This window comes from Alosa sapidissima, chromosome 5, assembly GCF_018492685.1.
Source record: "Alosa sapidissima isolate fAloSap1 chromosome 5, fAloSap1.pri, whole genome shotgun sequence".
NCBI lineage: Eukaryota > Metazoa > Chordata > Actinopteri > Clupeiformes > Clupeidae > Alosa > Alosa sapidissima.
This window is the reverse complement of record NC_055961.1, coordinates 22321056-22344546: the sequence shown is the minus strand read 5'-3', so window position 1 is coordinate 22344546 and position 23491 is coordinate 22321056. Positions and strand designations below refer to the sequence as shown.

Here is a 23491-nt window from a genome sequence, read left to right as displayed (position 1 = left end):
CATGGAACCATCATTTTTCGTTTTCATCTGCAGCCCCCCCGCTGGACTGGACCCCCGAAAGGAGGGTAGGGCAGACACAGTTCTCTGTGAATCTTTTATGGTATGTTGGTCTCAAGGGCCCACATCAACCTGGCTCATAATCACTCATTTGTTACCCCCCCCCCCCGGTAAAAAATGAAAATCAGTAGGATTAAAAGAAAGCCAAAATAAATATTCATCATCATCATCATGGCTGCATTTTCAGTATTGGCGAGAAGTAGTCGTTTGTCCACTAGATGGCGCATCGTTGCAGTGAGACGTAATTTTGTTGGAAGTTAAAAGTGGGTTGGAAAAAACAATGGACGCTTCATACAAGGACTGTAATTTACCGCAGCGAACATCTAATAAGGATAGGACAATGTTCACATGAAGTGTAATTCCCATTTCTTCTTGAAGCCGAAATAAATCTGAGGATGTTTATCGGACATGCTTGGTTTTTACTGCAGGTACGTTAATCTTGTAATATCAATAAGGACCTAGGTAATGTTACTGTTAGCGTTGGTTGAGTGATGGAGGCATTTGATTTATTGCATTTGTAGAAAACTATAAATGCGGTTATACCAAGCAAATGTATAGCAGCACTGTTTGTATCTTTCGACTGTCATTTGTTGCACGTACTACAAAAATCATTCTGTGCAATGGAAGATTTACCAACGTTACACCGGTCTGATACAGTTTTGCCTATACATGCGTGAGACTGAGACGCCTGTTTATTTTGTTTTAAGTGCGTGCAGGGTGTGAGAGGGGAATCGATGTGCTTTGATTACAGCTTGGTAGTTGTAGTTTGTGAAATTAAAAAGCACGTGTGTGTGAAGTATCCAAACAATGACACCTTCATTTCATTATGGCTGCTTTAGCAAAACACCTTAAGCTACTGTGTAGTGGGTCCCATTTAGAAGTGGCTACTTCATTCGCGCTTTCCTCGACTCATGGAGCTGCGTGAATGTTATTACAACTTTTCGCCACGATATGACAGTTTAAGTCCGCTTGATACTGTAAGGCGTAAGCCATTGGTTTCCAAAGGAGATTTTATTTGTGTCGCCAGCATAGCCTATTGACAATTTATGTTGTCAATAGGCCTACCTTATAATCCTACCTGTAGCTTAGGGAAGCTAACAGCTTTCTATTAGGATCTAGTTTGTTAGTTACCGTTTTGTCATAACTCCCTGATGCATTTTTGCATTTAGAATAGCCAGAGCGTGTATATCTCAATCGGAAAATTAAACAATATCGGGTGCCTATGGACTAGGCTGGGTGAACCCAGCCTGATCTGCCCGCTATTTATTTTTTGATTTCTTAAAAGATTGAGCTTGGTCTGATGAAAGCCAGACTAGCCATGGACCTCAGTTAAACAATGCAAGGGAACATGAATCAGCCTATATTTGCACTAACAATAACGGACAAAAGCTCTTCAACTTTGGCCCGTTAAAATGTGTATGAACAGTCTAGCGACGCATTTCATCAAGGCCCATTTGGACATGTCAGTTATTTGCACCACTGGTTAGATGTAAAACAGCATTTCGTTTCAGACTAGGCTACTGTTACTTAATTTGTGCATTAACAATAACGTTTCAGACTACTGTTACTTAATTTGTGCATTGACAATAAAGTATTACATGAACTAAAGATGACTAAAATCTTATGTAGAAGAAGAAACATTCACAAAAAATCCATCCATCCAAAAATGACCTTTGTTTTTGATAGCTGTTGAAAACGGCATGGAACTGACAGAGATGTTTTTGTTTAAAAATACATAAAAAATAAATAAATAAATAACATTATGCTGATACCTTTTGCTTTTCCCAAATACAATGTAGCCTACAGGTGTAAGTGACCTTTCATCAATCCAGTTGCAATGGATGAACTGTGATGAACTGCCCTACTTGTGATTGTTTAGAGATTTTAAAGGTTTTATAACAATTCTACATCTTCTTTGGCTATTCTACAATCTATTCACCTTTTCAGCACCAGTAGGGTACTTTCTGTGCAGCCGCACACACACACTCAGGCATGCCAAACAAGCATACACAAAAGTTTCAAGAGTGGGGGATGGAGTAAAATATGGAGACAAATTGAAGTGTGATTTATTTTCGCGGAACGGATGTACAGGACTGAGCGGCGGTCATATTTTGTACCGCTATGTGGTACATCTAGTTTATGATTCATTTTGTGCTTATTTGTAAATACATTTCTTAATTCAACTAATGGTTTTGTGGAAGAAAAGTAAGTTTGTCCATGAATATGTTGAAAGTATGAATTTGCATGTAGTGAGAGGGCTCCTTTTCAATTAACTGCCCCTAAATGTTTCAGTGAATGCCTGCATCATAAAGGTGGCAGGTTACATATGGTTGTGGTGAGGGGTCCCCTATGATGTATATAATTGTAAAGTGCTTTGGATGTCATGAAGACTGCTACACAAAGGTAACCACTTAATTCTGTGAGGTTTTGGAAAGGGGATGATTGTGAGAGTGAATTGAGAGGTCAGGATCGAGCAGAAAAGTAGTCAATAACGCAGGTTACGAAAAGGTGGGATCAGGTGTTTGAATTCCAGCCTCAAAGTGATATACTTTGAAATATCATCAGATAGAGGATCAGAGGTGGAGACAGTGGATTTTGAGGAAATCCAGGATGCAGTACAAAGCGGAATTTAGGTAAAAAGTCACCACAGTATGAGAAACATCCCCATAACATGAATTGTGCACCACTATGCTTTACTGTGTACTGTGGCTTGAATTCAGTGCATGTGGGTCGTTGGACAAACAACGACCAAAGGGGGGGAGGTCAAGGTGTTTGAATGGCCCAGTCAATCACTTGACTTGAATCCAATTGGACATTTGTGGAAAGAACTAAAGATCAAAGTTCACTAGAGGGCCCCTGGAATCTTCAAGATTTAAAGACCATATGTTTAGAAGAATGGGCCAAAATCACACCTGAGTACTGCACCCGATTTATTTTTTTTCATACAGGTATCATCTTAAAGTGTCATTACAAACAGGGATGTAGCCTATAGGCTAAATGCATGTAAACACAGTTTATCCACCTCCGAAATTTCAGAAATAGAGTTTATCCACCTCTTGTTTATCCACCTCTCAAAAGTTTATTCATCGATTGCAACTTGGTGAATATCACTGTACACCGAACTTGGTGAATCACACTGTATTATCCACATTCACAATATGTACACTCATCAACACTCCAGGAACCATTTAATACAACTGGTATTGTTAGAAACATTGGACAATAACCTCCACCATCATCAAACATGTTCTGAAGGCCTTTTTAAAAACTGATACCAAATGGTGCAGTCCACCTTACCGTACAGCAGTAGTTCTCAAAGTAGGGGCGGTCCCTATTAGTGGGAATAGAGACATCAATAAAGACGTCAAGTGGGTCGCGATGAACAGGAGGAAATTTGTTTTTTTGTGCTTATTTTTTTTAATAATGCCTTTCTTTTTTGACAAGGAAGATCATAGATTCAAAACAAATCACACACAAACATAGGAGTCATAAACAGACCGACACATGAATTAAAATAGCATCTGATCCAGCGGACCAAGATGGGAAATGCAACGTGGAACCGAAATATTTTAACATTAGGCCTACCGTTTTGTCGGGTTGATAGGGTCAGGTGGGGCTTGAAAATTCCCCACCTCCAAAGTGGGGAATGACAGAAAAAGTTTGAGAACTACTGCCGCACAGAATTCAGTTTACCCACCACTTATTTTACCACTACACCCCTGCAAACAAAGGCTTCTCCACTAGCCTACGTATTAAATAAATTTCACTGTTTAATACTTCTTTCCTGTGTGATTCATCTTTATTATAACTTTATTTATGTACTTTAATGTTGATTTCTTTACATGGGTGAGTTTATTGAAATACCAGTGGTAAAAACAAATCATGTGAATAACCTCATTGGAAATATATTTACTGAAAGAAATGTTGATACTTCCCCCAAAGTTAAAGTATTTTAATGTTAAATTGTAGATTAGACAACAACAATATATTCTTCAGGTGCTATTGCTGCCTCTGTATTGTGGAAGGATGCGGATAGAGTTGAAAAGTTGCAATGAGAATCTTACCTGTAAAGTAGGCCTACTCAACCTTTGCACAGTATTCACAAACATCTACATGACATTACATTGCTTTGCACTTTGAATTAAAGGCACATTTTGGTGAGAATGTGTTGGAATTACACCCCTCCCTATACTAACAGGTTTTTTAGCATTCACACAAAACAGACAGTTAAAGAACTGTGAGGAACTTTTTTGTATTTGACAAGTAATGCTGAATTAGAATCATAAGTTAGAACGGTAAATACAGACAACCTACCTTTGTCATTTTGTCAACAACAAAAAAACAACACTGCAACCTCTTGGCTACCAGTCATATCTGATAATCAGAGCTTCATTGCCTTATGAAGTGAGGTGCATATTTGAATTAATGAGCATTAATTGGGCTATTAAAACACTTGAGGCATATTCAAGGCATATTGAATATATTTGAGGCATATTCAACTTTGTCAAATTGAAAATAATCAAATTTATTAGGAAGAGGTCCAGCAACATAAACTATTTCTAACATTTCTATAATACTCTGATGGTGTGCAACAGTTCATACAGGAAAGCAGAATGACATTTCCAGTTTCATTTATTGAGCTCTCATTGTAATGTAAATCTGAATTTACAATAATTTTTACAAAATGGCCACATGGTACATGTACAAACTTGGTCACTTATGTCAATGACGGTCCTTTTGATACAGCTATTCAGTTATTGGTCCGATGGTAGTCACACTCTATACAGTTTCAAAGGAAAGTTCTCTGTAATCAGATGATCATCATGGAGGACGATCACCACATTCACTTCAAATTCTAAGGGAAAGTAAAGATTCAGTTGTTGATTATTTTCAAAACTTATGAACACATATAACACATTTAATACCAATTTACCATACCAGCATAGGTGCATTTAGAGTGAATGGAAATATTCAAACAGTGTCAAGTCATGTTATTATTTTGGACTTTCAGAAGGTAAGTTTTATGTTTAACAAAGTATTAAAAGGAAAATTCCGGTATTTAGCACTTTGAGTCCCTTTTCTGAAATTTTGACGATTGGTCCTGTCTCGACTTTTCTGACTCGTTTTGAATCGCCTTTACTGCTTCAGAGTGGCTGCCTACAGGCATGCACAAACAACCCTTAAAGTTCGTTTTCAAAACTGTGCAACTCAGAGTGGTTAGTGGTGTTCGTTGATTATTAAAATCAATATCGGCGCAATGTATGATTTCCAGCCGTCTTATTTGCTATTGTGGAACAATTTTTTTCAGACACCTCACAACCGCGTATAAACTTCCGCTCAATATTTGAGCCTGAGGCATAGATTGGCGGGCCATCCTATATCATTGAAATGTATAGTCTGGAATTGAACCATTCACCTTGCTTAATCCAAGGGGCGGGCAGAGAATTGTCTTTCAAACTGCCTAGGCATGCAATAATAGGCCAGCGCTACGACCATATCCGTATCCGGTCGGCAAAACGGCAAATACATCCTTCTTCGAAAGGAATGACTTAAGTGCATTATGTTGCTCAACTTTCAAAGAAAAGCACAAGTCCAACTCCTCCAAAGTTGACGCCAACGCCGATTCAAACAACCGCTCTTCGTTCGCCATAGCCACCTTCCTTGTTGTTCACCGTCGCAGGACTGTCATTATCCTAAGGTTAAGCCCGCCTTAAGACTCTCTAACAAAATAGAGCGCTGTGATTGGATGAAGTCCACGGCGTCAGCCAATAGAAATCCCTATGGTTTGATACTAGACGTACAGGCTGAGCAAATTAATTTGCCGCCGCTAGGGTGCGTCTAGATTTCTAGGCTAGGTGGTGCAGTAATATCAACGTGCAATGAGTCTTCCAACAGAAATCAATGGGATTTTACAAAATGCCAAATAAAACACGAGAGAAACTGTATTTCGCTACGCTACTTGTTTAGGAACATCAACAAACACAACTAACCACTCTGAGTTGCAGTTTTGAAAACGAATGTTAAGGGTTGTTTTAGGACATGTTTGTGCATGCCTGTAGGCAGCAGGGTAGGAATTTCACGGCGGCCACGACGGCCATGGATGGCCCTTTGAAAATCAGAGGTTTACAGGCCACGGTGGCCTTGGTGCCCCCTTCTTTTAATATTCTGCTTTGCGTCCTAGTAATAGCCATTTTTATTTAGCCTGTGGCCTGTCAAAATAATCGTAGCATTCACAGCGCAAATTAATTTAGTCTTTTACGCAGTGGAGAAAGTGACAGCGCTTTAAGTTTTACAATGTGTTTAAATTGTTCCACATGATTTCATAACGGGCCAAATACAAAATAAATGTTACAAATATCGCCTAGATGTTACAAATATCGCCTAGACAGCTGACTGAGTTTGTGAAAGTAGCCTTAGCCTAATGATCATAAAATGCTAAGCATGCATCTAGGCTATTTGAGTTTCTTAAAGCTGAGCTGTGGTTAAATTGTTCAATACATGATTTTATAACAGGCCAAATATAAAATAAATGTTATATATAGCCTAGATATCTGTAAATATTAGATGATTTACAGTTCTATGTAATATGTCATGTTTTTGTAATGTTTCATACAGTGATGCAGGTATTTTTATAGCCTACTACTATATAGTTAACTTTGGCCATGGTGCCCTGACATGTGGCCTTTGTGCCCCCCACCAAATATGCCCAACTGAAGGCCAAGTGGCCTTGCCCCCAGAATGGTGAAATTCCAAGCCTGGTAGGCAGCCACTCTGAAATAGTCAAAGGCGATTCAAAACGAGTCAGAAAAGTCGAGACGGGACCAACTACTCTAGTTCAGTGTTTTTCAACCACTGTGCCGGGGCACACTAGTGTGCCGTGAGAGATCATCAGGTGTGCCGCAGAAAATTACCCAAATGTCACTCACTGGTCCAGAAAAGCAACTGTTGCATCAAAGAATGTATAACCACATGCTCTCATTGATTGTATGATTGCACTATTTGTGGTATGCAGGCATTGTACAACGAGGGCCCCATATCCAGTATTCACAGAATCAAGACATATTCAGTTCATAACAACAATTAAATTAGATATAGTCACCTACAAATGAAACAGAGGGCGCTTGTTTTATTCAAACATTCAAATGTTTTATTCTTGCATAGAAGCCATAATAAGGCCATATCTGTGTATTATTTGAAATTTTAGGCTATGGTATGTTTATTTTTTCTTCACACAGGATGTTGGTGTGCCGTGGGATATTTTAAGTATCAAAAGTGTGCCGTGGCACAAAAAAGGTTGAAAAACACTGCTCTAGTTCATCCAAAACAAACCAGAAAAGGGACTCAAAGTGCTAAATACCGGAATTTTCCTTTAACTGTGCCATGTGATTTTATCAAAGCCATTTAATGACCGCACTACAGATGCACCTATAGACTTGCTATTGAGCAGACAAACTGATGAATCAGCAGTGAGCTGATCGACCCATCAGAGACTTTACGGTTTGCTAGTAGAGCAAACATAACATGGATGAAGCTAAAATCAAACATTGAAGAGTTGGGAGAATATTAGATTATTTTAATGTTAACTAGGAGATTAACATGAGTGAGGAGGTTGACTGATATGGTTGTTTTCCAGGGTGATACAATAATAGCTATTGGTGACAAAATCAGATCAGGTGCTCTCAAGCGTTTTAGAATCTTTGATCGGAATAGCTGTTGTTGCCTACTTTTCCTTGAGAAGAAACAGCAGGCAATCGTATACATGGCTGTTCAATCGGAATAGGAACGGAATACACCACCTCTTTCATTCCGATTAAAATTCTGATCGGATCGGCCTTTTTGTTAGGATCAAGGTGTTTATATGAGAATTTATTATTCCAATTGAGCCGTTATTCCGTTTCTAATTAGATTAAACGTGTCCATGTAAACTTGGCTACTGTGTACAGCCAGTACCTTTCACTTCTTTCTGGTCTATGATCTTGATCCCCATTACATTCATTCTAGTCGATTATTATACGGCTCTTCGCAATGCAAGTAGATCGCTCCATTGATTTGAATGGGATTTCCCAAAGTTCTACCTGTCATTATTTTCGTCTAAGGACCTCTGAAATAATGACCACTCTCAATGGCAACGGATTTTCATTCAAAAGTGAAGGCAGACGGTTGATCAGCTGTTTTCTAAAGAATGTTTGATTCAAGTTCAGCGAGTGTTGCACGCTGTTTGGTTCTCAGCAAAGCTGAGACTATTTGGTAGTGATGGGGACGAGACCGCCTATGCTGAGTCCGAGTCAAGAGCGAGTCTTTGAAGGGTCGAGACCGAGTCGAGACCGAGTCTGTTGGTTTTCAAATACAGTCGAGTCCGAGTCAAGACCGAGTCTTTGAGGAAGCAAGTCCGAGTCGAGACCGAGTCCTTTAGGAGTCGAGACCGAGTCGAGACCAAGACCATAAAAAAATGTCAGTTTTAATATGCATAATTTAATATCACCCCAGTTAATAATCAACAGTTAGGCCTACAGACTAAGCTAGATTGGGAATTGTTTAGAGGAGCAGTCTTAACGTCTTAATATGGACTATGCTGTCCTACAGACACTCACCGGCAGCAGAGCCATAGAGATAAATAAACGGCTCTGACGGCAGTATCTTTGCATTGCATTGTCATTTTGCATTGCATTGCATTGTCATTTTCAAATAATGCCGGTCAACATTGCATTTTATTATTATTGTTGTTATGTGTTGTCTGTTTTTTTAGATGAACATAAAAAATGCGTTGGTCTCGAGGACTCGGTCTGAAATTACGAGTCCTTCTCCTCCCACTGTGGTCCGAGACCGAGTCAAGACCGAGTCTTTGAAGGAACGAGTCCGAGACGAGACCGAGAAAGCAGAAATTGGTCTCGAGACCGGACTCGAGTCCGAGACCGGACTCGAGTACTACATCACTACTATTTGGTTCTCAGCAAAGCTGACTATTTGGTTCTCAGCAAAGCTACAACGAAACGGTAACAAATAAATGTAAAGAGACATATTGTGGAGTTTATTTTTTCGTTTTGGCAAGTAGCCGTATAATAAGCGGGATAATGTATAGAACGCCGGTCATTATTGGGAAAATAAGTCCCTTCAGGGCGAACCGGACCCAGACGCGCCAGCGGAGTCCGCTAGTCCGGTTCGCCCTGTCGGGACTTATTTTCCCAATAATGACCACCGTTCTATACATTATCCTTTAACTAGGAGATTAACATGAGTGAGGAGGTTGACTGATATGGTTGTTTTCCAGGGTGATACAATAATAGCTATTGGTGACAAAATCAGATCAGGTGCTCTCAAGCGTTTTAGAATCTTTGATCGGAATAGCTGTTGTTGCCTACTTTTCCTTGAGAAGAAACAGCAGGCAATCGTATACATGGCTGTTCAATCGGAATAGGAACGGAATACACCACCTCTTTCATTCCGATTAAAATTCTGATCGGATCGGCCTTTTTGTTAGGATCAAGGTGTTTATATGAGAATTTATTATTCCAATTGAGCCGTTATTCCGTTTCTAATTAGATTAAACGTGTCCATGTAAACTTGGCTACTGTGTACAGCCAGTACCTTTCACTTCTTTCTGGTCTATGATCTTGATCCCCATTACATTCATTCTAGTCGATTATTATACGGCTCTTCGCAATGCAAGTAGATCGCTCCATTGATTTGAATGGGATTTCCCAAAGTTCTACCTGTCATTATTTTCGTCTAAGGACCTCTGAAATAATGACCACTCTCAATGGCAACGGATTTTCATTCAAAAGTGAAGGCAGACGGTTGATCAGCTGTTTTCTAAAGAATGTTTGATTCAAGTTCAGCGAGTGTTGCACGCTGTTTGGTTCTCAGCAAAGCTGAGACTATTTGGTAGTGATGGGGACGAGACCGCCTATGCTGAGTCCGAGTCAAGAGCGAGTCTTTGAAGGGTCGAGACCGAGTCGAGACCGAGTCTGTTGGTTTTCAAATACAGTCGAGTCCGAGTCAAGACCGAGTCTTTGAGGAAGCAAGTCCGAGTCGAGACCGAGTCCTTTAGGAGTCGAGACCGAGTCGAGACCAAGACCATAAAAAAATGTCAGTTTTAATATTCATAATTTAATATCACCCCAGTTAATAATCAACAGTTAGGCCTACAGACTAAGCTAGATTGGGAATTGTTTAGAGGAGCAGTCTTAACGTCTTAATATGGACTATGCTGTCCTACAGACACTCACCGGCAGCAGAGCCATAGAGATAAATAAACGGCTCTGACGGCAGTATCTTTGCATTGCATTGTCATTTTGCATTGCATTGCATTGTCATTTTCAAATAATGCCGGTCAACATTGCATTTTATTATTATTGTTGTTATGTGTTGTCTGTTTTTTTAGATGAACATAAAAAATGCGTTGGTCTCGAGGACTCGGTCTGAAATTACGAGTCCTTCTCCTCCCACTGTGGTCCGAGACCGAGTCAAGACCGAGTCTTTGAAGGAACGAGTCCGAGACGAGACCGAGAAAGCAGAAATTGGTCTCGAGACCGGACTCGAGTCCGAGACCGGACTCGAGTACTACATCACTACTATTTGGTTCTCAGCAAAGCTGACTATTTGGTTCTCAGCAAAGCTACAATGAAACGGTAACAAATAAATGTAAAGAGACATATTGTGGAGTTTATTTTTTCGTTTTGGCAAGTAGCCGTATAATAAGCGGGATAATGTATAGAACGCCGGTCATTATTGGGAAAATAAGTCCCTTCAGGGCGAACCGGACCCAGACGCGCCAGCGGAGTCCGCTAGTCCGGTTCGCCCTGTCGGGACTTATTTTCCCAATAATGACCACCGTTCTATACATTATCCTTTACTTATCGCATGGGGGCTGAATTCTGATTACTGGACAACAGGTACTAAATCAACTCTGAACAAGATGCAGTTTAAAATCACCATACACTTTATGCAGGGTATCTGCACATTTTCCAAGTGCAAATTTAAAGACTTTTAAGACCTTTTCAAGACATCTAAATGAAAGACTATACCACGGCAAAAAGATATATACAACTGTTTAATAAATAGTTTTTTTTCTTTTTCTAATTCTAACGCCCACCCCATTTTGGATGTCTACAGAAGTTACCAAATATATTTTGGTGAAAGAAAAATAATTGTGTGTGAATTACCTTCACTATAAATGCCCAATTTTAGGGTCTGGGTTGCTTGCTTTTGAAGCTGGTTGTACATATTTGGTTGTGCTTACTGGCTGAGGCTGACTGTTCTTCACCTGTGTCTGTAGTAGCCTAGGCTACTTGCCAAAGACATGTGCACAGGACTGGATTCCCTTCAAAAAATTTTTAAAGTTAGACTAAGCTATTTAAATATTTTAATAGGCCTACTTTATATAATTTACTATGTGCATCTATTGTCCCATATGCAGCACAGCAAATTAAAGTTAATCCACTACTTTACATTTTGCAGTTGTATCTAAACCAACCAAAGCTTCACTGAAACATTGTAAAACCATTGACTTGTTTTAAATTAATTAAGAGACAGGTCCTCCTCGCATGATCCTGCTGAAAACTGCTGGTTTCATCTCAAGCACGCACGTATAATGAACGCACGTTTTTTATTTATGTAGCCAGTCGCCGACATTCAAAAAATACTACATAAATAAACTTTTATACTTACTACAAATAAATACTACATAAATAAACTTTTATTTATATAAAAAACTACTGGGAAACGCTGGCAAGCAAGCTGCTGGCAGATATTACAGGTATTATAACTTATACATATATTTTCTTCCCTAGGCTAGGCCAGCAACACACGCTGGAAAGATGCAAACAGATCAACTTAACATGTACAGTATTTCCTCCCGATTGCGAAAACGCTTGTTTTCTTTTTCTGTCAGTCCGTGGTTCCTTCATAAACAGACAAGTGACAGAATTTCAGAATTCAATAATTTGACCAGCAGTCTTCGCGTCCATAGTTTGTGAAACGATGCTGCGTCCGAGCAAAGATTCTAGATGCCAAGTACAACTAACCTGACCCTAGCCAGATGAATTTCGTTCCGCTATAGCTCCGCCTAGCTTCACTCACATCCATCTGGGACCTCTTCCATTGAGAGTGATTTCTGCAACCGACTTTATGGTTCAGCCAATCAGGACGCAGGGCGGGAGTTTCATAGATGTGACATAGTGTAGAAGCGACTGTGACACTGTTATTAGCGTCACGGGTTGGCTTCGATGTGAGTGGTTGAAGTAGCATGTCAATAGATGACGGACAAGTGGCTTATTCAATCATATGCAAGCATTTTTTGATTAGGCCCAGCCTTCTGAAGCAACACTTCAATGGATCGGTTCCAGATGGATGAGTGGAGCTAGGCGGAGTGAAATTCATCTGGCTAGGGTCATGTTAAAGTACAACTCCAAAAAGGAGGACAAATGAGCGTCTGGCTTGAAGCTGCGCCGGACGCCGGACTGAGCTTTTAAAATCCATATGTCCGGCCTAAATTCGAACGTATGGTCAACCTATCGCTGGTTTAACTGGTTTACCAACTCTTTCTCCCGCTCATTCTACCGCTCACGTAGGCTACCTGCCTATCTAGGCCTCGGCTACACTACGAAAACGTCAGGCATATTTGTACATACTGTATTATTACCGTTTTCACACCTTTATAAAAACATCTTCACTCTCCACTACACTTCCTCCCGTAGTCACTTATACAATTGTGTTTTAAATTCACGAAACCGGATGGAGACATCACTCGCTCTCTTGCACTCGCTGGCGGTCCCATACGCAAATTTAATACCTTTCGAAAATTCAAGACATCCCAGACAATTTAAGACTTTTTTAGGCCTTAAAAACCGAAAGTTATATTTAAGACTTTTTAAGGATCCGTGGGAACCCTGTTTATTGAAACAGGTCTGTCTAGTTTACCAAACAAAGGTTGATATTCATGTTTTCTGGTATTCAAACAGTGTGATGTTCACATAAAATATACATGTCTATAAAGTAGGGCTGCACAATTAATCGAATTTTAATCACGATCACGATTTTGGCTTCCCACGATCAAATTTGCGTGATCGAGCGATATTAAAAATGCGTGCTCTACCCATTGAACCAACCTGGCAACCCATAGAACACTGACTACAAAACAATGTGCCTGCATGCATCCTACCAATGACAACTGTTCCCTGCACTGCTCAGCCTGATGCAATGCTCAGTTTGGATGCACTGTGGACTAGTAGCATTATGTTAACTATTAGTAGGCTAGTTAGACTATACAAAAAAACGACGATCAAAAATCAAATGTGTGGCAAAGCAGGCCAAGAGCTTGTCCCTCGAAACGGATCATCCGTTGTTCGAAAATATTTCGGATTTCAGGCAAGTGGAGTTAACCAAAAACTTAAGCAAAGCAGGGCTCTCAACTCATACCGTGAAACGCATCACATGAAACCACACATGCATTTTTATCACGTTAACTTTTAGTCCTTGTTTGCTTCCTCCGATATAGCCTATAATAAGAGTTGAGCTAACGACGGGATCCGTGAATTATATTCATGTATTTTATAAGCTACATGTGCCACCTACAATGCATATGCGTTTAAAGACACAGCCTACTCAAAACGAGTGAACAATAATGAAATTGTAGCCTACACGTCAGTGTTTTACATATCAACGAATGACTAAACCAGGGGTGTCCAAACTGCGGCCCGCCACACACTTTAATCCGGTCCGCCGAGCATTTATTAGTTTATCATAGATCCGGCCCTCCACACTTTAATCCGGCCTGCCAAGCATATAATTAGGTTATCATAGCTAGGTATTTTTTTTTCCCAGCGATAGACGACGTTGTGATTAACTTCAGGCTACTGCAAACTGCTTTACACTCTTCCTAAAGAACGTTTACAATATCAATGTCAAAACAGCTTGTTACATCGAGATACATAGTATCTCCATTGCAGCAGATCTTACCACGTTATGCTACTCCATTTAATTGGGAACGCATTTGAGCGTGCACGAGAGAGCGCGCAATGGCATTGGCAACAGTTCCCATTACTGACCATTTACAAACTGAGTGGGCACAGCACTAGCCATAGGTTATTTGAGTGGATCTGGCAAAGGGTCTTAAATTGACAGTGCACCATTTATAAATGAATTAAAAAGCATCAAATTAACAGTATTTCTTAATACTTTGTAATTACTGTGTTGCCGTTAACGTTTCCCCAAATATTAACAAAGTAGCAAGCTGAAAGTTTGGAAGTAGCAGTCAATCTATATTTGCAGTAATTTTGGGGAGTAAATGTGAGGGGAAGAATTTGGGTGAGCCAGATAGCAAGTCCAATATGTTTAGGGGGAAAAAATATTTTTGTCACTAAAATTAAATAATAATCGTGATAAATAATCGTGATCTCAATATTGATCAAAATAATCGTGATTATCATTTTGGCCATAATCGTGCAGCCCTACTATAAAGACCTACGGTAATCCCCATATCCTATGTCAGTGTGATATTGTATGAGGACAGTGTGGTAGAAATACAGATATTTTTATTACTCTATCATGTATGTATAGTGTCAATGGATGCACCACAGGTAAAAGTTAGGAAATTATGGTTGCAAAGATCATGATGTTCACTGCTTGAAGAGTTAAACCGTATGTATATCAAATGAAGTCTAATCTTTACACCTGTGGTGAAACAATCACTGCATAAGAACTGTTACCATATTGGTGTTAATGCTGCAATGTTTACTTATCCCATTCCACTTCAAAGGAAAAGAGCTAACTTACCAACTTTAAAATTGGTGGTTTCAAGGGTTGGGCATGTAAAAAGTCTTGGGAACACCATGTAGATGGGAATGGGGAGACCATGACAGACATCTCCCTCTGCAATCTGAATGTTCTGTATTTCCGTCGCATCTCTTGCATAGCCCTCAGCACATCCTACCATAAACATGGGGATGAGCTTTTAAACGTACAGGTCAGTGCAGATTAGCACCATGTCGTCTAACAACGCCCCTAAGATGTTCTAAACTCACTGGAACCTACGGCCTCTCAGGGCTTATTACTTAATTCAAGTTATTGATTTTGGGCATGAACATGACTACAGTGTTTATATTAACTCTACAACTTATCAATGTGGTTTACGGAGTTCCTATTCAATCTACTGCTTCCACTAAAAGATTACATTTAATCTAAGATGGTACTTTTTATACAAAATCCACAAAAAATGTTACACAAAATCATAACCATACTGTAATAAAAAAAAGGTAGTAATGACTCACCACATGTCTCCACTCTGACTAGTTGCAGCTCAATGCTTTTTATAGCCACGGCAGAACTCTCTACCACCAGCTCTCCTGTTAAAGGCTGTGTAATTACACAGTTGGTGGCATGAAGGTGACCTCTTATTAAAAACTTAGGCAGTGAGTTTCTCTGTAAGAGAAGAAAACATGTTTCAGTGTGGATAGTTGTTGTACATGTGAACATATTATTGATATACAAATTTGAAGTATATTTCTATAAATGTATTGTAAATTTAAAAAGTAACCTGACTGGTCTAAAAGAAGTCAGTTTGGTACAATACTATTTCTTGAACTCAACTTCAAGTCATTAACTTGGACAGATATTTTGAAAGACATTAAAAGCCATTACCTCTCGAACATTTTGCAGAGTGTCCGGAGTGATTGTAAAATCTACTGGACTTGGTAGTACTTTTGCTTTCTGTGGCTTGGGGGTATAAGATTAGACATGATTACTGTATGATCTAAAAGAATCCTGTATTATAATTGTACCTTATTCAAAGTACAAACCTGAGAATGGATCATAAATTCACTGGTCTTGCTCAAGTCTTTAGCCAACAGGGAGCGCTTCATGTCACAGCGCAATGTATACTGAAAAAAAGGATATTATTAATCAACAGTAAAAAGTACAATAAAGACAATTACACTACGTGTTATGCTATTTACAACAGTGAACAGTATACCATAACAATTTACTACCAATATGCGTATGCAGTCAGCTACAAACTTATTCAGGTCACATATTACAGTAAAACTGATGACACATCTGATAGCACAGTTGCATTCATGCTACTGTTCTGTCTTTGTGTCTCAGATAGCGAGGCAACTGATAATCACTGGAAGCATAGTTGATATTTGTACTATAGAACCTATAATATCAGCCATAGAAGTGCAACCCATTATTCCACATTCAAAAGTAGTAAACATTGTGAGAATATTTCATTGAAGCAGCAGCCAAAATGTTGCCAGAGGGTACCTGGACATATCAAGGACATATCAACAGATGATTGTGAGGAGCATAAGGCATATAACTAGAAGTACCGCATAGCCGCTCAGTCCTGTACATCCGTTCCGCGAAAATAAATCACACTTCAATTTGTCTCCATATTTTACTCCATCCCCCACTCTTGAAACTTTTGTGTATGCTTGTTTGGCATGCCTGAGTGTGTGTGTGTGCGGCTGCACAGAAAGTAGCCTACTGGTGCTGAAAAGGTGAATAGATTGTAAAATAGCCAAAGAAGATGTAGCATTGTTATAAAACCTTTAAAATCTCTAAACAATCACAAGTAGGGCAGTTCATCACAGTTCATCCATTGCAACTGGATTGATGAAAGGTCACTTTTAGGTCATCTTTAGTTCATGTAATACTTTATTGTCAATGCACAAATTAAGTAACAGTAGTCTGAAACGTTATTGTTAATGCACAAATTAAGTAACAGTAGTCTGAAACGAAATGCTGTTTTACATCTAACCAGTGGTGCAAATAACTGACATGTCCAAATGGGCCTTGATGAAATGCATGCGCGGATCTACGGGGTGGCAAAGGGTGGCAACTGCCACCCCTGGGACACAGTCTTGCCACCCCTGTTGCCACCCCATTTATGAATCAGATAATATTTTTTTAAGTATATTTTATGTTCATACATGTTGGACTGTGAGAAGGTGTGAAACCCGCACCAAACTCCTCTCAAACAGAAATCGCCGATTTAGAATCCCCCGCTCCCTCACAATGGTTTCACCCATCACCATCAGCGCAGTGACCCCCGCAAAATTTCACCATTGGCAGCAGATTGCACAGTGCATGTAACTATGTGTCAACTGTCTGTAGGCCTACAACGAAGTGGTAAGTTTGACCACCAAGTTGAAAAAGTCCATAATCACACCCATAGTCAGTCCATAAATCAGTTAACCCGGCAACAACCTCACTGTTAGTCTACGTCATTTACATCCGCAAGACTGTCTCATCGAATTTTTCGATGATGGTCAGGTCAGATAATAAGGGCATGCTCATGCGTAGCTTAACGTTTAAAGTCTATTTGTGTGTTTCGCTAGTTTATAACCTTTGATTGTAAATACTGCTGTCGATGTCAACCCATTAATACACGTGATAATTCAACACGGGTTCTCAAAATGGGGGGGGGGGGGGGGGGTGGGGAAGAAAAAAAAAAAAACTTTGACAATCCCTATATGACCGCTTCGCTAGCGGCGGTCATAATAATGTTATTGTAAGTAATACGTGGCAACGTAGAATATCATAGTTACTAAAGTAATTTAGTCTGTGAAGTCCGTTTAGTAATTTAGTCCGTGAAACTATATGTCATGTACTTCATGCAAGATGAATAATGTCGTTATGGATTTGTTATTTTGCCTTATATTCAGCGAGCAACTTTGTAAACGAAGTGTAAAGGTACCAAATGATCAGTGCTAACATTATTCGACAGTACTGTACTTTTTGCTTTATTGCACAGACGAAAGTAAAGTATTTTTTTGTCATTGCTATATGTATGAACAGAGACAGAATGAAGCCCATTTCTGGGCATCTGTTTTTTTTACCTGGATGTTGACAAACACTCCGTGATAGGTTTCATATAGCACCTTGTTTCCTTTTGCATGGAGAGGAAACTCGAAGGGGATCTCAGTTTTGCCACTGGGAACCTTTCCTGGTTTTACTACTTCAATATTACTGGTGATTAGCTGAATAGGCTACAAAAGAAACAAATGAAAGCACTTGACAGATTTACACTAATTATAATATTTCGTGCCATACATAGGATATCTGTTTCATACTTGCCTTTACAGAATTGTAGAATGCCTCGAAAACACCCACACTCTTTGAGCTGAGCTGCAGATTGACAACCCCCTCCATAGTTAGGGATATGCCCTGATGTTGGACTGCCTCTTTGCTCATTATTACCACCACTCCAGCCAGTGTCTCCTACAAAACATCCAACATATGGATCCCCATTTTTGAGTCAAGGTTGTTAACACAGAATGGTTTACCATTTTTTTTTTTAATCACAATTTGTGTTTTTCAATATACTTAAAGCTTACATGCTTGATAGCACTTGTCACTGTGCCATGAATCTTGGTAAAAAAATAATAATAATTAAAGTAATATGGGTTGTTCTGTGTTAAATCAGATAAGGTTGTTGCTGCACCATTTAAGATTTTGTCTTGTCTGTATCATAAATAGGTCCCAAAACCGAGACCTGTAAAATATGTCTGTTCAAATCCTGTCTTTATACTTTTTCAGCCCTTATATTATTTCAATTTTACACAGCCTGAAAAAACAAATACATTATCTTTAAAGTAAGGCATAAATATCATGAAATATCGTGAAAAATTTTATTTATATGAAGCCCATTGCTCATTGACTTCTTAGAATAGTGACATTAAATAGTAACATTATAAACTTGTTTTTGTATGCGTTTGCTATCAATCATTATTTGGCTTTCTTTAAATACAATTTTATCTTAATGTTGTACCAATATTTGAGCTCTCCATACAATGGGCTTGAAGGTTTTAAGGATTAAACAAGAGAAGGTTGTGTTTTTCAGTCATTTTCAAAGGATTAAAATGGTATAGGGTTAGCTAGTGGGCACATGAAAATCCATGTGGAAATAGCTCAATGTATGGGCAAGTGCCAATGCTGCACTGTAGATAAATAAGAGTTTGTTTTACATCAGGGACAAGAATGAAAAAGCATAAGTATACAATGTAACCAAGAAAAGTATTTATTCATGAATTAAATGTGGTACGTCACTGGCACTATATATTTTGTGTTCCTAGCTACCCCACCATTTTAGTCCTATGATAATTACCATAAAATACAATCACATCTCATTTCATTCTTAATATCTTCACATTTGTTCCAGAGACTTCAAATATTGGTGCAAACTTAATAAAAAATTGCAGACAAAACACTGATTGATGCCATGTGGGTACAAAAAAATGACCCTCATTATCACCAGTTTTGCACTGTTCTAAATCAAGGGCCTTCAATGGGCATGCAGTACACACTTTTAAAGATCCAGTCATACTGAGAACATGTCTGCCATACAACATTTGAGCAAGCTAGGAATAATATTTAAGATCTCATTACCCATTGAATCATGGACTCCCAAGATACTGCGTTTTTGAGAGTAAAAATGGAGTGGAAAAGTAAAACATTGGAATTTAATTAAACAAATTATTTGTTTGTTTGTTTTGGGACCAAACAAGTAGCCTAGACAAACTTTGACCAAAATCTGAGACTGTGCAGCAACCTGGATTCTAACACGGAATGACCCAACATCTGTATTCGACTGAATAACATTGTGAGGCACCGCCCCCGCTGCTCCCACCTTGTGGCAGGCAACATCTACTATGCTAATACTGGACTGCTACCTAGGTTAGCTATTGCTGACTATTTAAATCTGGAAACATGAGACAGCTAACGTTACCAGTGATGTTTAAACAAAACATTGAGGTCATAGCAAAACTACTAGACGAACACTGAACCCCAATTGTTGCACAGTGCTAGTGAGTTAGGCTAACATTAACGTTAGAAGCAGCTACCATACAATATTCAGTGGCTCTATCTAACGTTAGCATTTCTAGTCACCAAAAAAGGCCGCTTCAAAATAAATAAAATAGCATGCAACTAATAGTAAGGAAACACATCTTACCCCCTCATGATAAACTTTATTCGCACGTTTAAGTCTAACGTCAAGAGTGACACTCATTTTGTGTGCGGATGTCGACTTCAGGCAAGACTGTTCTACTCCCCGAACTGGTGATCATGTGATTTTCTCATGTCACATGACAAGATGAAAACAGAGTAGGCTTTATGGTAGGCTCCTAGGCTCAGTCAGATACATTTTAAACAGGCTCTGGTTCAGTCGACTTGATGCAGTCCAACTGGAATTATGAACAAATAAAATAAACAAGAATATCCGATTTCATTAAAATAAATTATACTCCCCTTAAAGAAACAAAAACCTGACATTAGACTAAATAGGATAGGCCTACAATGAAAACAAGAATACAAAACAAAAATAGCCTAATTGATTTGAGAAAGTGCCAACATTATGCAATATTTCATGCTATCCATTTGTCCAGCCACCCACTTCATTGTCTGCGGAGATGGACTGGCCATCTGGCATAGCCTACATTTTTCTTGTGGGCAGATGTACCTTGGTAGCCTGACTAAGTTCGGAATGGCACCCAGGCTAGTAGGCCTACCTTGGGGCTGATTGAATTGAATTTATGTTTATATTATTATTATTATTATTATTACTAGTAGTAGTAGTAGTAGTAGTATTAATAATAATAATAATAATAATAATAATAATAATAATAATATCAAAAATTGCCAACTGTTGGCCCAAAGCAGACAGTCAATGGACATTGGTTAATTTTTTGTACTGACACTGGCTGACCCAATAAAAGCTCTCATCAGGCTCCTCCCACTTTGGGTAAAAAAGAGTGAAAATGTCAAAATGGAAAAGCATAGGAAAACAGCACAAATCTAGCCTAGTTTCAACAGTAGCCTGCCCAGTAGTAGCCTACGTCAACAACAGGTTGAATTGGGAAGAAAAGCAAGGAAGTATATATCAGGCCTACTCAAGGCAGAGGAGATGGAGGAGAGTGTGACAAGCAGAGCTTATAATAGAGCATAAAGCATAGCCAGGTTTGTCACTATATATTTGGAATACCCAAATGTCAACAAACAATGGAAAAGCTAGACAGAAGGGAGGTGTAGCCAAGAGCACTACAAATGGGCTAGAACTGGTGCCTTCTTCCTTGTGTGTTCATCCTGTGGATATATGTCTGTGTGTAATGGAATGTGTCTACTCTATGTTTCCTATGTGTTTTATACTATTCCTATCAGTGAGACCAAAGACCATTTTCATGCAGGTATGACGATAAAGTATATTCTATTCTATTTTATTCTATTCTATTCTATTCTACCCCCCAGAGCAAACTCACGAATCCCCTCCCCTTCCATTTTGTCCACTCATAACTGGCGCTCCTGTGGTAAAAAGGCTGCATAAGCCTAGTGTTCTTTCACTGGTAAGCTTATGTACAGCTTCTTCGAGCTCATTATTGCAAGAGGCACAGTAGAGATTTGAGTTTGCTCAACTGTTGTAGACTAATATGACCCCATTGAACAACGTGGGATGTGTGCCAAAATCCCTACCCGGGACGAAAGTCCTGAAAATGACCACAACAGATGACACTATTATCACACTACAGGTGAATTTTTCCCTTTATAGATATCCCCATACATTTCTACCAGATTAATCTTCATATTAAGAGAAATACTTTTTGTATTACACTTAACTACGCCTAAAAAATAAAATAAAAAATGCAAATGAGGCAATATCTCATTAAATATGCATACATATAAACCCTTGAAGCTACAGAATTTCTGAGGTGATCACAATGTTTACAATGACCATGTAGTGTATGTGTACGAATTCTGGTTTGATATTTGTAATTGTGTTTTGTGCTGTATTGAATGGAAAATGAAATGAAGTGCATACAAATCTTACCCAGGACCTAGACTATAACTGGCGTCACTATGGATACAAACATCAGCCAAATTAATTAATAATAACCCAAAAGGACCACTAGGTGGTGGGCTCAGACTATATAAACTTGATGTGTGCCTATATGAACATTGCGTGTCATGTTTAACTGTAGCAAATGTGTGATGGAAGACAAAGAAGGTGGATTGTTTTTTAAAGTAGATTGCATCGTTTTTTCAACATACTGTATAAATAGACGTTCATTTCTTTATAGGCTACTGTCTTCATTGAGTTCTTCTATGCTGTGCTTTGGCCCAAAGCATTCTTTCATTTCATTGTCCATGGTAGGCCTACATGTATTTATTCACTCAATTGTTGGAGATGTATGGGAAGTGTTTTTGTTGTTGTTGATGGTTGATAATTCAGCTTCATTCACTAAAGTAAACCTCTGGAATTTTCCCATCTTTGGCTCACACAATCAGTTGACCACATTGGGATAAGTGATGGCCACTTCATTACCCCTGATTGCCACTAACTGCATTTTTATTGTATTTGTATGACATCTGTGAATGAAATAAAGTTTCAGTGATGTCTGAACATTGTCTAAGGCCCACTTCACAGCATATCACACTCAACTGGGGTGACCTAAACAGGAGTATGCTCAAGAGAATGATCTGGTAAAGAATTGTCTAAACCCTTGCTTTGTATTCTACAACTTTAAGGGATGTCAGGAGAAGACGAGAGCTGTTTTATTGGTAAAGGTAAATTTGTTTATGAGGTATTTTTTTGTCAATATACTTTTGCTTCCCATCAGGGTTGGATTTTTCCATGCTTTCACTGTGAGAGAAAGATAAATGACCAACAGACAATTTTATATAGGTCTTTTTACGCAACTTTACCAGGGGTGCCAATAAAAAATGTGGAGGGCACTGTAAGCCAGTGGTTCTCAAACTTTTTCTGTCATTCCCTACTTTGGAGGTGGAGACATTTCAAGCCCCACCTAATCCCATCAACCTAGCAAAAAAAATAACGTGATTTTTTTTTTTTTTTCATTTTGGTTCCATGTTACAGTACATTCCCCGTCTCGATCCGCTGGATTAGATGTTATTTTAATTCATATGTCGGTCTGTTTATGACTTCTATGTTTGTGTGTAGCTATTTTGTTTTGAATCTATGATCTTCCTTGTCAAAAAAGGCATTATGAAAGATGGGCACAAAAAAATCTAATTTCCTCCACCCCACCTGTCATGTCTATATTCCCCACTAGTGGGGCCTGTCCGACACTTTGAGAACCACTGCTGTAAAGTTTGGCTACTTAGTCATAGCTTGCTGGACTGCATGCTTTGGACAATATAAAATGTATAGGGCTCATAATGCATGCCATATAAATTATATAAATGGTAAATGATCAGTTTATGGTCACACTATTGTTTGCTCTTTGTGGAATTTTCATTTCTGAACTCAAAGAAATTCACATGCTTGCTGATAGGCTACAGAATGTTGTCTCTTCATTTCAGATTCTCTTCTGGTTCAACCACTTTACAGCAGTTAGATAGGACAAATATTTATGGTAAAATTACAGAAATGTTCATTTACATGGGGTTTCATGTTAAGCCTGTTGTTTGAAACAGAAGAGCA

General features: G+C 38.9%; 1 protein-coding gene across 1 annotated transcript; it reads right to left on the bottom strand.

Annotated features, from left to right (window-relative positions):
- Positions 1-4561: 4561 nt before the first annotated feature.
- Positions 4562-20153, bottom strand: vps26c (VPS26 endosomal protein sorting factor C). The gene is made up of 8 exons (XM_042092561.1): positions 20009-20153; positions 18133-18276; positions 17895-18044; positions 15852-15932; positions 15694-15768; positions 15324-15474; positions 14830-14982; positions 4562-4912 (listed from the first exon to the last, which is right to left on the bottom strand). The coding sequence occupies exons 1-8, from the start codon at positions 20063-20065 to the stop codon at positions 4830-4832; spliced, it is 894 nt and encodes a 297-aa protein (XP_041948495.1). The 5' UTR covers positions 20066-20153; the 3' UTR covers positions 4562-4829.
- Between the last annotated feature and the right edge of the window lie 3338 nt (positions 20154-23491).